Raw genomic sequence first — 14,508 nt, forward strand, 5'->3', positions numbered from 1 at the left:
AAGGGGAATAAACGTGAAATCTTCCCATTGAAAAAGTTCAACCGAGCTCACCTCCCTTTAATGTAAACTTTTTTTCGTAAAAAACGTTTTGCTAACAAGCTTTTATATATAAAAGTAGAAAATAAATTATACACTTTAGTGTCTATTGGATACCTTTACTAATATTTAGGAAAAGACCCACGCTTTTCTGTATAGTAATTTATTAAATAGTAGTGTATAATTTATTTTCTACTTTTTAGTGCATTACATAAAATCTTGTTATTAAAACGTTTTTTTATGAAATTGTTTTTTAGTACTTCACATGTTTTTATTTACAATAGTTACATGACTAAAAACCATTGCGCACCTATTGAACGTGATGACGCGTGTGGAGTAGTTGGATAGAACTGCCTACTAATTTGGTCAAATTTTTAATGAATTAATAAAAAATTAATCTGGCGACCAATTAAGTCAAATTGAATGTCATGATGCATTGTCTTCATGTCTTGACCCACGTTCCAACTACGAACCATATCTTTCAGATAGAAGTGCCTGCAATTTAGCTCGGGCGTTACGATGTAGACAGACTGACAAGTAAGTGAGTTAAAAAAAAAACTTGTAAAAAAATAAAAAAAAAACAGCTCGCATTTTCGTACCCTTTAAAAATAATTACAATAAATAACATTGTAAATTCAAAATTAGTTGGGAAGTCCAATGTTTACACACTTTTTTATGCAGTGATATAACTATACTAGCTGCATACCCATGCTCCGCCACGGTGAATCTTTTTTACATGTACCAACTTGGGAACAGAACAAAACAAAACACAAACGCTTATACCCCTGCTTCGCCACATTTCTTTAAAAAGGAAGTTAAGGAAGGGGTGTAGCAGAAATTGAGAGAAGTCTGTGACATGTTAATGAAAACGCATATTTATCATTCTTTATTCAAGTGCAAGACAGCTTGACTTGCAATATGATTCCAGTTTTTACTTTGACATTTGCTTAATTTTAAAGAGTTTTTAGCAAATTCCACTCACTTTTATCCCCATTAATTCAATGATAAATGCTTTTGTTAAGTTGATAATTGTTGATTTTTGTTTAGTTGTCCCACCAGACCAAACATCTTGTGTTTGTGTAATCTGCTGAGTGGAAGAATTCATCCAGCTTCTTTAGAATAACAGCTGCCTGGATACTGGACACACATGGCCAAATTTAAGCATTCAGACTAAAACATAATGCATTAATTAAGAAATTAATCCCAAACATACCATCAGTATCAAAGCAAAAAAAAAATCTTTTTATTTTAGTTAACTGTCTAATATTTGTTTAGATCTTCTACTCTTCTTTGGAGAAATGTCTTTTTCTTTTTTCACAATACTGATATCTGCTGCACATTTTTTATGTCTTTTAGGAATCGGACTTAAAGGTTCTGTTTTAATATCTTTTAATGATACTTCTTGTTTTAGATCAGTAAAAGAGTTATTTTCTTTAACAAACAGCTGTATTGTTTCTGCCTTTGGTTTCTGGTCTATAGCAGACATGTCACAAATTTTGTCACTTTTCACTGAGTCATGATTTTCCTCATGTGCACTTTTGAACTTTTTACAAGGTGAAGGTGTTTTCAATTCAGAAGCAAGCAGTGCTGTTTCTGCCTTTAGTTGCTGATCTATGTCAGATAACAAGCTGTCATCTTGTATTGAGTTACGGTTATCCTCTTCTTCAGGTGCTTTTCTTGATTCTTTGTAAGGTGAAACTGTTTTCACTTGTGGTGTAACACTAAGATATACACAAAAATGTATAGTATAGTATGTTAAAATGTAATTAATGTTAAACTATCACTAGAACACATTAACACACAAATAGTCATGGGTTCATTACTGAGCTAATTGATGATAACTGGAGTTTTGTAAAATGATACTGGAAAAGCAACAAGCTAAATTTAATTGCACAGCTTGCTACAAGTAAAGTAGAAGTTTAAACATTTCCTAAGATTTAGAGAACTTTAATGTAAAACTGCTTGATGCTTATTAAATCTCAAACTGAAAAAAAAGAGTGTAACACTAACAATCTCATTATTATTGAGACTGTTTTTTAAACAAATTTGATAGTTTTTAAAAATAAAAAATAAAGTTTTTTTTTACCTCTGTAAAGTACCCCTCATAAATAAAATCTCCCCATCAACAATAACCTCAGTGACAAGAAAAGTACACAAGTCTCCAAGATCAGGTTCAAGATGAGCACTGCCAGACTTTGTCAAAGAAGCATTGAAAGTATCCAATACTAGACACCCAATGTGGCTTTTACTACACTGTGGAGATAATTCATGAACAGCATTTTATTATGTCACTAAAGGAAACTTGATAGAGCTTTTTTTTTTCTCCATTGAATATATTTAAATGTAGATGTAATATCTATTAACTTTTATTTACAAGCAACTACAATTACTCCATGGACAAATGGTATTATTAAATACAAATATCAACAAACCTTGTTGATAAATCCTTCCAAAACTTGTCCTGGTTTAGGACTAAATACATGAAAATCAGCTATGACTTCCATACTAAGATAGCCATCCACAATTAAGTGACTGTCACCAATAACTTTCAAATTATTTACATCCAATAAAGCTCCTTCTAATCTGTAATACAGAAAAATTTTAACATTTTGCCAGTGTGTTTTTTGCTAAAACTATTTAAATTGAATTAGTACAACTTTCTAGGGTGTTCACAAAACATCTGAACTAGGTATGTTTTTTTTTTTACTTGGCCTTTATTCTATGGTTGTGCCAAACAACAAAAACTTACTTGTCTGAGTATTTGTTTTTATTGTTTAGAAGAGTAGATTTGACAGCCCAGAACAACTTTTTCTTATTACTAGGGTGCAAAAATATATGTTTTTTTAGTGTTCTAACAAAAGTAGCCTCCTCCATTATCACTGAAATATTTAAAGTGAAATTCACAAAGTTATAAATAAATAAAAATTAAATTCTATAAGTTAGCATGAAAAAGTTTGGTGGACATGCAAAATGTAGGTTAATCACGCTCACTCAATATATTAAATATAATAATTTCTAAGAATAAAAACGACCACTTATTTTAAGTAGGCTATGTAAAATAAAATCATCCGAGGCTAGAAACGTAAAAGAAAGGTGACTCATTAGCCTAAATTTTTGTAACAACTTCACACTTTTACAAGGATTTGTAATTAAATTTTAAAATTAACAGTTAAGACAATTGTTTCACGTAGCCTACATGTTTTTAATAAATTTTATTAAAACTTTTCAGTATTAAATAAAGATAAGCAAAGTTTTTATCAGATGTAACCAAGCTTGTTTACTTTAGCAGCCATCTTGTTCAAGTTTTTTTGGTCAAATTATAATTAGAGATTCAGAGGAAACCACTCTAATTTACAGACGGCTGCAATTTAATATCATGGCCTCCAGTTTAAAGTTAATTTCTGGCCTATATTTTAGTTGATTATTAAATTAAATGATCATATTTGACATCACAAAAATATCACAATATACTTGTAGTGAAGCCATATTAATGTGTCACCTTCTTTTCACACTTCTAGCCTCAGCTGATTGTACATACCTAAAACAAATGGGTAATCTATCTTTTTAAGTAAGTAAAAATCGTCCAAAGCTAATTGTGATGGAAGCATGGTCGAGTCGGCAAAGCTTATGGTTGATAAATTCGAAAAAAAAAAGTCCCGAGTTCAAACCCTCTGTGGCAGATAAGGCTCGATCCCTTCTAACACTAAAAATTAAGAACGAAGAAGAAGTCCGAAGCTAGTAATGTGAAAGAAAAGTGACTTTTATTAATTATTTCACATTTTTAGATTTTAGGAGGATTAATGTTTTAAAAGTTACAAAATGTTTCATGATGTAGATCTACCTGTTTTCGAACAATTTTATTAACATTTTTCAGTGGGCCAAATAGTAATAAATAAAGATTAGTGATTTTTTTCATCAGATGCAACCAAACTTGTTTACTTTAACAGCTATCTTGTTTAAGTTCATTTTTTGTTAACTCATTGTTAGAGATTCAGGGGAAACCACTCTAATTTACAGATGGTCGCTGTTTATATTGCAAATCTTGCTCTCAAATACTATTGTTTTATCAATGAGTCACTTTTCTTTCATATTACTAGCCTCGATCAATTTTACGTACCTAAACCGATAGTGTACCAACATTAAAAAATGATTAGGCCTGGGCTATGTTATTTTATTATTTCTTTTATAATATTCCAACCCCCCCCCCCCCCACTAGATTATTTAAACTTAGTAACTATTTATTTAGAATTTAGGGCCTACTATTATTTTTAATTTTTAGTAATTTTAGTTTAGTAGGCCTGATTCATTTTATTATTTCATTCATTTACTTCCTTAATTTAACACTAACAGACTTTAAACTTTAAGTTTAAGCACTTATAATTAAACTAGCCATCAGTACCAGTTTCACATGAATTATAGGCCTATATATTTTTAAATGTTGTACTTGTTTGAGAAAAAAAAACTATAAAATAGTTAGGCCTATTGGTCAAAACGCAATGTGCTTTACTACACGCTGAACGATATTAGTGACAAAGCAAAGAAATAACTAATTCAATTAGCTAAAAATCAGACACATTTAACATAACACAGGCACACACTGATTAAGTGACTTAAATGATTCCGCAAAAAACTCCACTATTCAACAAAAATCCGTATCAAGTTCTCCATGATGATAAATCGCTGAAAATTCTGATGGGATATCCGTCGAAAATAGTTTGCGGACAGAGAGAGAGAAGTGCGCACATGGGCTTTTATATATTATTAGGATTAATTTAGCCGATTTTATTTTGGCCTATTTATTAATATTTATTATTTAGCCAACAAAGTCATCCTCATCCTGCTCTGAGTCAACTCAGTCGACTCAACTGGGTATGACAGTATGACTGACAACTTGTTGTTAACTTGTTAGAATTAGATCTAGAATTTCAATCTAGATCTAGATCTAGATATTAACGTAAAGAGACCCACTTTTTATAGTAATATTATTTTGAGCGTTCCAGAAAAAAAGAAAACTAAGGGTGTATGAACAAATAAAAGCGCATTAATTAAGGATCTGTATTCTGTGACTGTACTGCTAGATCTCTAAATCTAAATCTCCATGTGTAAAGTCAATCTATTATTCCGGAAGTTGGCAACTTTCTCTTTATTTTTATTACTTTACATTAAAAAGAGCTGGCAGACATAAGATTTAAACCAATCCATCTCAAGAAGATTTTATTTTGGCCTATTTATTAATATTTATTATTTAGCCAACAAAGTCATCCTCATCCTGCTCTGAGTCAACTCAGTCGACTCAACTGGGTATGACAGTATGACTGACAACTTGTTGTTAACTTGTTAGAATTAGATCTAGAATTTCAATCTAGATCTAGATCTAGATATTAACGTAAAGAGACCCACTTTTTATAGTAATATTATTTTGAGCGTTCCAGAAAAAAAGAAAACTAAGGGTGTATGAACAAATAAAAGCGCATTAATTAAGGATCTGTATTCTGTGACTGTACTGCTAGATCTCTAAATCTAAATCTCCATGTGTAAAGTCAATCTATTATTCCGGAAGTTGGCAACTTTCTCTTTATTTTTATTACTTTACATTAAAAAGAGCTGGCAGACATAAGATTTAAACCAATCCATCTCAAGAAGATTAGTAGCACCGAAGCTTGTTATGTTTCCAATCAAGCTTTGACAAGCAATCGGAAAATAAAATTACTAGACTATAGTTACGCCGGTAAGATTAGCTTTCAAGCTATTAAAATGGGTTGCATATTTTCTTGCTTTAAAAAGAGTAATGGACAAATGCCATTAGAAGAAACCGCAGATGAACCAAAAGTGTATTCATGGTACGTATGATTAGTAGTATGATCTAAATTCTAAATTAAAATTAAATTCATTGATTAGTGATGATTAGGCCTACTACTTACTTCTTAGACTGACTTAGATCTAGTAATTATTAGTTAGTACTAGCCCTACTAATTTACTACTACTAGACTTGTAGTACTAGATCTACTTGTAGTGACTTGTACTTATTAATGACAATAATGTACTAGTTGACAAGTTGAGAGTAGATCTAGTACTAGGCTTAGTTTCTTAGACATCTTAATCTTATTTGTTAAATGTTAGGCATAAATCTTAGATGTTGAAGTAGAAGTAGTTAGAATTAAGTTAAGGCCTGAGGCTACTAATTTAATATTTTAATTTAATAATTAAATTACTTTTAGAAATCTAGATCTCTGAAGATTGAGGTTAGCCTACAGTGCGACTACAGGCCTACAGTCGTAACAGTGAGACTACAGTCTACTCTAGATCTAGTAGATCTAGTAGTAGAGTACTAAACTTAGATCTAGTACTACTGATTCACTGATCAAAATTAAAAATACTGAATAGATTGCGAACTCAACTACACTTATTTCTATAGGCTACTTTGTAGATTTTCTCACTAAATCTAAAATGTACGCAATTTTCAATTTAAACATAACCACTGAATAATAGACATCCATATATAATCCATTAGGCACTAATTTTCGATTAAATACAATAATTATCTCATTACTTGGCTAGGGGAGGGAGGGTGGGTGGGGCAGCCACCTCTGGTGCAGACCCAAAGGGGGCGTCAAACGTGGTAGATAATAATATAAAAAGCTCATTACTGAATTATATAGGCCTACTGTCGAAATAAAGAATGGTGACTGCAACTTGGCAGGACAGGCTTATTTAATTGTTTTCTACATCAATTCTGAGACAACAAAATAAAAAGGCAAAGTGACGTAAAAAGCACCCCGACCTTTCCACACAAGGTATATAACTAAATATAAGCCTAATTTGAGGAGGGAGCTCAAAATTGATAGTTCATCCTGGGCACCGAAATAGATTGCCACACCTTATTTTATTACACTGTCTATAGTAAATAATCAATAGTAGCATTAGAAGAAGTTTGAATTACTTTTAATAAGTAGCCAAGGATGGCTAATCAATAAATAGCAACAGAAGCTAGGTGAGATATACTGAAACCAAAGAATAGACAAGTGCCTTATTTGCTGATCTGAACAGTACTGAACCTACTGTTTGAAAAAATGTATTTGTTGTTTACTTTCATTTGTTTTTAAGTAAAAATTGAAGTCATATTGTTCTAAATATTACTGTTTCTGTTTCCTCTTTTACTTCTTCTTTTTTTTTTTTTACTTTCCATTGCCCATAGTTCTACCTTTCAACAATATTATCAGTTTTCAATAGAATAAGCTTGACAGATCTTCCAAGCTGAATGTTATAACTGGGTTCTAATGTGTACCACAGTTATGCAGTGAGAGGGTAGAACTACTTGATCCAATATTATATTCCAATACCACTACCATTTCATTATGTCTAGCCATGCAATAGTGCATCTTTAGACACGACGACATCAACGCATTCAAATGATTTGACAGAATAACATTGTTTACTAGTTCTATTTATTGCACTATAAGAAATAGACATTGGACAACTTGAACAAACGATACTAAGACTGGACAACCTAACCCTAACATAACACGAACAAGACTAATTCAAGCTTCTTCCCCGGTAACAACGAATTCCCACCAAAACGTCACTTTCTTGCGTACAGCGTCACACTTTCACTCGTTCAATATTATCGCTTCGCACCAGCATTCATGCGCACCAATTTGTCTAGTCAAACATACATCATAACACTGAAAGCATGAAGAAATCAAATTATTTATTACATTCCTTTTATTAACTAACTGCTCAGGCAGTCACAGAAATTTTCTCAATTTTTTTGTCTGCCCAAATAACATAAAAAGGAAAACAAATTATTTTAAAAATACCAATGAATTACTGGGTTTTTAACTGAATTAGTTTAGGCACTGAATAATTTTGAGCATTTAATATGGTGTCTAGATTACTAAGCTAACCTAAGGGGCTATTTATAATGAAGAGTTTTAATAGCGGTTGTTGGGTCTGCATAATGGGATCTTGGTCTGTGTTGGATATTGCAGCCGACAGTTTGTTTTCAAATGGAAATAAATGAATAAAACCCATTTCCCCATATTAAAATTTATGATAACATTTCAATGAGAATTTAAATTAAATGTTATCATAATGTGTGTCATTGAATTTCCTTTCTTCTGAGATCGCAGCAACTTGCAATGGGAATAATTATTTCCTTAATATTCATTTGATATTTCAAAGGATCTAATTGATGAAATACTTCAACAAATAAACAAAATGTTCTAGTGATTTCTGCTTTTTTAATACTCTGTTAAATTCAATAAAGAATATTAATGATAACTTTTTTTTTTATTACGCAAATTAAAATTAAAAGGGAGTTTTATACTAAAAATGTTAAACTCAGCTTTAAATTAATCTTTATTAAATTTTAATAATTTAATACAGCTACTGACCATTTTCATTTAATATTTGAAACATTTGGTTTCTTTATTTCAGGGATAAAAGAGACAGGTCCAATGTCAATGATTTTATTATAGATGGCAAAAAAGGAGAAACTGTGGTAAAAAAAGCTGGTGATGTCAATGGCGAACAAATAGTTATACAGAACTGCCAGGTTAGTCACTCATTAGCTTTCATTAATAAAGTAAAAATTTATAACTGCCAGTAATTACTGTCTTTTATAATGTATATAACACAGATTTGAGATTTTGACACTTTTTCAACTTTTAGCTTCAGTTGAAATACATTGATTAATTTAACATCCATTATTCTTTATAATATTTATACACTAATATTATTGTTTTTATCAATTATTTGATTTGTATTCTTCAAATAGTTGATAGAAATTAGCCTGAAAAGTGGGGCTATTATTTCAATATTTTTTTTTTGAAATCTAAAGTAAAGGGCTTAGTTAGTTTAAAAGCTATTCTGCTATTTCCTTACATTTGCACTATGCAGTCAACACTTATTATTTCTTTCTAGGACTCAAATATTTATGTGTTTGATCATATAGCAACTGTAAGCGTTGATGATTGTATCAACTGTAATATATTCCTGGGACCAATCAAAGCAAGGTAATAATGATTTTCAGCTCAATCCCACACAAGTTACATACACCCATTTATAAAACTCGTATCATGGTAATAAAATTTTGTGACAATGAAACTGAGTCACCATTTAATAAAATGTTTGGGAAAGTTTCTGCATTGCCAGTTTGTCATACAGTAGTTATGGAGGAATTCATTGTACCAGATAGATGATAAAGTGTGCACATTTTGGAGATTGTTCTCAGCTCAAAAGATCTCAATTGTCAGAAAAATGGGACAACTTGAAAAGTTCACACAGCTGCTAATTTGAAAGGCAAAATTAATAATACAAATGAATTAAATTAAAAAATGTGTTAAAAATTATGCTAAAAAATTTGGGGAAAAAAGATTGTTTAAAGAAAAAATTTGTCATTGTTTAAAAAAAAACGTAAAATTATTAAGTTATTAGGTTTTATTATTGTTGTTTTTTTTTTAAATTTATTAAATGCATTTAATATGTGAGTAATATTTGTAAACAACCCTTTATATCTCACATGATTATTTTTTAATGTAAACAGCTAAAACTTCTTCCAAAACTGTCTTTTTATTTGTTTTTAGTGTTTTTATCAGAGATTGCAAGCAGTGTAAAATAGTGGTGGCCTGTCAGCAATATCGTACTCGTGACTGTTTTCAGATAGAAACATACCTGTTGTGTGGTACACAACCTATCATTGAGTCTTCTAGTCGTATGAAGTTTGCATGTTTCATGTTCTATTACACACAGCTAGAAAGTAAGATTTTTCTTCCATTCCTCGTTAATTTTCCCTTCTAATTTTACCAGCTTTTATTTAACTTGATTTCTCGTTCTTTTGTTGTGTTTAGTGCTTAAGGGTTGAAACTGGCAAGCCAAATTTCATCTAGTTTCTTTTAAACTTAGCACAGGGGTCAAGACCCAGTGACAGTGCAATGTGACATAAAATAAATATGACTTATTGGATTTTAAATTAATGTTTTTTAAAATTAATTAAGCTTCCAAGATAAAGGAATACTTTCCTTGCCATTTTAAACACATTATTTGTGTTAGTGTGATTGGTTTTAGTCATGCATTAAAATTATTCAAACATTTTTTATTAATTTTTGTTTGTCTCATCTAGTGCTTACTGTTTTGATAATGATTTAATTTTCAAGGCCTTAATATTGTGTGGGGCAGTTAGACTTGTGGAATCTTAACTATATTTCACTTCTATATGAAAATGAATTGCTTTCTTTTATTATTTAATGAACTAAAATTCTGTCCATTTTCTTTATTAATATTTTAAAACATGTTCACAGGTCAGTTCAAGTCTGCTGGCCTCAGCATTTTTAACAATAATTGGTCAAACATCCATGACTTCACACCTGTGCCTGGGGAGGAGAGTAATTTCTCTTACACTGTGAGTCACTATTGGCACAAATATTCAACAGATTTGTTTAAATCATGCGTCTAAAAAAATTTGGAAGTAACTTTTTAAAATCTTGTGTAAAATATGCTACTATAAAGAGATGGATGATGTATTTTAATCTGTTGTGGAATGGCATAAGAAAAAAATGTAAGAAAATAATAAAGTTGATGCAAGTCAATTTTTTATAGGAAAATTAAGAGGGAATATTTTTTTTATCTATATCGATTGGTTTTTTTCATTATTGTTCTTCCCACTTCAATATTGTTCTTTCTTTATATACTGATTGAATTTTATTTCAAAATAGATATTTAATGGTGAATTGTTACCTCTTGTCATGTAGGATGCAAAACTTGCAGACTTTTTCCCTGTGCCAAAGGGGGAAGACTATGATGCTATGCAGATAAGCTTAGATGAGGACAAGAGTGTGATACCCATCACTTGGGGAAAACGAAGAAAAATTAGTAGTGAGGTCAGTCTGTTAGTGATAATAATCACAAATACTGTAGTGAATACAAACATATTTTTTTTCATTTCACTGATTTTTATTGTCTTTCTTCTAGTCTTGTTTGATTGTATTCTTCAATGATGGAGGATCTAATGACCGTGCAGTAAAGCTGATTCATACAGTAAAAACACATAATGTATGTTTATAATTTATTAACAAAACAAAGATCTGCTAATAATTGTGCCTTATAAATTGTATAATTATTTTAGTATTAAGCTTAAATAATTTGAAAAAGACTTCTAGCTTCTTAAGTCCTGAATGATGCTTTCATATCCCCATTAATTTAAACTTAATCCTTACCAAGTTTACCAGTTAGTTAAAATCTAATGGAATGACTGTTGCTTGCTTTTTTCTATTCAGCCCCATTGTATATTAGTGCAAACAAAGGAAGTAACAATGGGACCAGAAGATTCTAAAAGAGTGTTTGGCACTGAATCGTATGCCAAAGCTGTACAACAGGGTAAAATCTTTTCCTACATATTTTTTTATTTAAACAGTCACTTACCAGTCATATTCTTTATAAAAAGTTTTCTTCCTAAAGATTAAAATATAAAAACATCCTTACAAATAATGTTAAAAATATCTCTAGGTCATGTGATTGGTTTGGAAATCAATGGTGATGGCTGCGTTGCACTGTGTCAGTCAATAGTTACAGAACTAATGAAAGGAACAACTGGCCTTGTTTTTGTTAGTCAGTCTCCCAGTGTGGCGGAATCGCAAATAGAAAACTTTTACAACTTTGCAGATATGCAGATGGGGATCTAAAAATAATTCAGGTGTTGTTGATGAACTTGTTTCGTCAACTGTCTAATTACAAGTGATTTCCATAGTTTTTGATGGATGCTAGAGCTGTGTTTATGATTCCAATATGAATGAGGGTTGGGTTTTTTAAACAAAGGTTTCTTAATTATATATGTAGATCTGAAAAATACAAAATGTATTTCCCAAAAATCACAACAAACAAAAGTGCAATATTAAAAATGTCTATTATAAGTTTGTTTTTTATATAAGTATGTTATATGTAAGGTTTATTTTCAACAAGCCTAGATCAAACCAGTTACAAGCAACTGTAAAAAAATAATTTAGTTATTTGTATAGTTTAATTCCTTTTTTATTATTTCAAAAGACACCCTGGATCGTATTAACCTGACTGGTGGTTCAAATATATATATTCAGCCAGTGCATGATGATGTTTCTTGATTGTCTCATCAAGTAACTTTTGTTTCTCTCCACTCTGATAAAAACCTCCACTTGGTTATTATAAACAGGTTTTGTCAATATTTTGGTACATATACAAGTGTGACCAGTTAAACAAAACTCAAGTAATTTGAACATTTGTATGTCACCACTAACTGCTTTTTTTTTTTCAAATTAATTTTTTTAAACAGCATTCGGTGTTTTTGATTCATTTGCTCTTCCTACATATAGGCATTTTCCTCTAAATAATTTTGAAAAATATGTATAACTGTATATTTTTTCAATACTATATAATGTGTAACTTTCTCAGCTATAAATAACAACAACAAATTAAGTTTTAAATTGCTGAGCACTGACAATTTATCATTTAATGTATATTTGGTAAGTTAGAACGTCTGAATGTATTATTCTAAATTTGCATAATGTTTAAATCTAATTTTATTGGTGTAATGTATTATAGGTTTTTTCCTGTAAAAATTGAATATTTGCTAAATAAAAATTTCTTACTTTAGATCTTATTTTTGTATACACATTAATTTAAATGAACCATTTGTTATTTTCCACTCTTAAGTGGAAACTTTTATATATTTACCTCTATAATTGATCAAAAGCTTAAGTATCTTTTTTTTCTGTGATTTGTTTTTTGCTTGAGGATTTTTATAAAATATGTAATTATTAAGGAATTCGTATTCCCTCCCAGTTACTCAATTTCTTAATTGTGGTTAAAAGTTTATTTTTATTTATAGTTCATGTGTTATTGATTTTTTTGTTTGATCAATTTGTTAATTAAGTTCCTGTTTACATTGTTGGAGTACTTAATTGCTGCTCATTGGCCTGTATTTGATAGCAAATTTATACAAATAAGAAGTGGTAATGATGCTATAATTAGTGTTGTGAATAAAATATTTTTTGCAGTACAGAAAACAAATCTTGTTAACAGTCAATACATGTGTTGTTAATTCTTACGAGCCGACCCGCAGCGTATCATATGCCGCTATTTAGTTGTTTTATTTTCTACTTTTCATTAATTCATAATTTGTGAATTCAACAGTGCCAATGCTGCCACTGAAAATATTTGCTTTAAAACACTAACCCTCTCCCCTTTCCCCTAACCCCGACCCTACACCACCACCACCACCACCACCACCCCCCCCCCCCCCCCCCCCCGTGAAAGCAGCCTTCTCTTAGTTACCTCCTGTAAGTTTAAAATCGAACTAAATTATCTGCCCCAAATAGAAACCCGACTCTACAGCTCTACGATTTGTAAACATTTAGCTTTGTAAACATTTAGCGTGACCACAACTCACCAGACAATGTGGGGTGGGGTGGATTGGTAGTGATAGTGATAGAGAGAAAGAGAGGGGACTGCAAGGAGTTGCTTGCAGCTTGTTTTCTAACGGCTCCCAGAAGAGAATTATATATATAGCTAATTCAAAATGTAGATTTAATATAGAATTAATGATTTTTCACAACAAAAAGCTGATAAAAAATTGTTATATATAATATATTCTCTTAGTCTGATCTCTTTGTGTGATATCTGTTAGCAGCTTTTGATAGACACTAAATGTAAAAACTGCATTCTTTCAGATGTGCTCTTTGATGTCACAATGCGCACACAAATCAACACATTCCATTCTACTTATGACTTCAAATTATTTTTGTTCCTTCAAAGAAATGTCATGAAACTTACTTTAAAGGGCTTTACAGTTCCCTTTTATTTTGTATGATGCAAACATATCATTTTTATTTGTTCTTTAAAAAGTGATTTACTATGTTGTATTATTTATTTCTACCATTGCAATTTAAAAATTTAAATTATATCCTAATACCATTTCATCTTTCAAAAAAAAAAAGGTTATTTATAACCTAATTCTTGTCCTAGCATGTCAATCAAAACACTAACCAAAATATAATTTACAAGGATAATTTCAGTAGCAGCCAACCTAATTTTGCTGACTAATATTTTATAATTTATTAGAAATGCATATTAAATTTTACTTTTAGTTAAATGACTTTATGGAACAGTATTAACACTTTTTGCAGATATTTTTCTGTATTAGGAATAATAAGGTGATTTCAAATGATCTCACAGATATCTTATTTAGATAAAAATGTTTACCATTAATTAGTCCTTTTTATTACTTACAACTCAAATTAATTAAACTTTTCATTTGATATAAATGTTATGTTTATATATTTCAATTCTAAAAAATGTAAATCCTTTAATGTATTAAAAAATGAAAGTTTATTCATTTCTGATATTTTCTCTCTAATTTGTACACATTTCTTGAAATTTCTTAAATTAATTTTCACTGTATATTCAGTATGCTGTTTTTATATATTTAAAAAAATTAATTGTTGC

General features: G+C 30.3%; 2 protein-coding genes across 2 annotated transcripts; one reads left to right on the top strand and one right to left on the bottom strand.

The window, feature by feature from the left end:
• Positions 1 to 1,254: 1,254 nt before the first annotated feature.
• On the bottom strand, positions 1,255 to 5,163 carry LOC131945006 (DNA-directed RNA polymerase I subunit RPA43). The gene is made up of 5 exons (XM_059305938.1): positions 5,005 to 5,163; positions 2,786 to 2,915; positions 2,469 to 2,619; positions 2,123 to 2,289; positions 1,255 to 1,757 (listed from the first exon to the last, which is right to left on the bottom strand). Coding segments are annotated over exons 1-5 (918 nt in total). The 5' UTR covers positions 5,006 to 5,163; the 3' UTR covers positions 1,255 to 1,288.
• Positions 5,164 to 5,701: 538 nt separating this feature from the next.
• On the top strand, positions 5,702 to 13,203 carry LOC131945007 (protein XRP2). The gene is made up of 9 exons (XM_059305940.1): positions 5,702 to 5,876; positions 8,473 to 8,590; positions 8,959 to 9,050; positions 9,621 to 9,793; positions 10,335 to 10,435; positions 10,785 to 10,913; positions 11,005 to 11,085; positions 11,310 to 11,409; positions 11,539 to 13,203. Exons 1-9 carry the CDS (start codon positions 5,791 to 5,793, stop codon positions 11,712 to 11,714), a joined length of 1,056 nt encoding a protein of 351 aa, XP_059161923.1. The 5' UTR covers positions 5,702 to 5,790; the 3' UTR covers positions 11,715 to 13,203.
• Positions 13,204 to 14,508: the final 1,305 nt, after the last annotated feature.

This window comes from Physella acuta, unplaced genomic scaffold (genome assembly GCF_028476545.2).
Source record: "Physella acuta isolate Inbredline_101_S28 unplaced genomic scaffold, ASM2847654v3 ptg000519l, whole genome shotgun sequence".
NCBI lineage: Eukaryota > Metazoa > Mollusca > Gastropoda > Physidae > Physella > Physella acuta.

Coding starts and splice junctions, on each gene's coding strand:
- LOC131945007 (XM_059305940.1), top strand. CDS start 5,791: ATGGGTTGCATATTTTCTTGCTTTAAAAAGAGTAATGGACAAATGCCA. Junction 9,051..9,620: donor CTGGGACCAATCAAAGCAAG/GTAATAATGATT, acceptor ATTTGTTTTTAG/TGTTTTTATCAGAGATTGCA. Junction 10,914..11,004: donor GAAGAAAAATTAGTAGTGAG/GTCAGTCTGTTA, acceptor TCTTTCTTCTAG/TCTTGTTTGATTGTATTCTT.
- LOC131945006 (XM_059305938.1), bottom strand. Junction 2,620..2,785: donor AAAAACAAATACTCAGACAA/GTAAGTTTTTGT, acceptor TCTGTATTACAG/ATTAGAAGGAGCTTTATTGG. Junction 1,758..2,122: donor ATGAGGGGTACTTTACAGAG/GTAAAAAAAAAC, acceptor TGTATATCTTAG/TGTTACACCACAAGTGAAAA.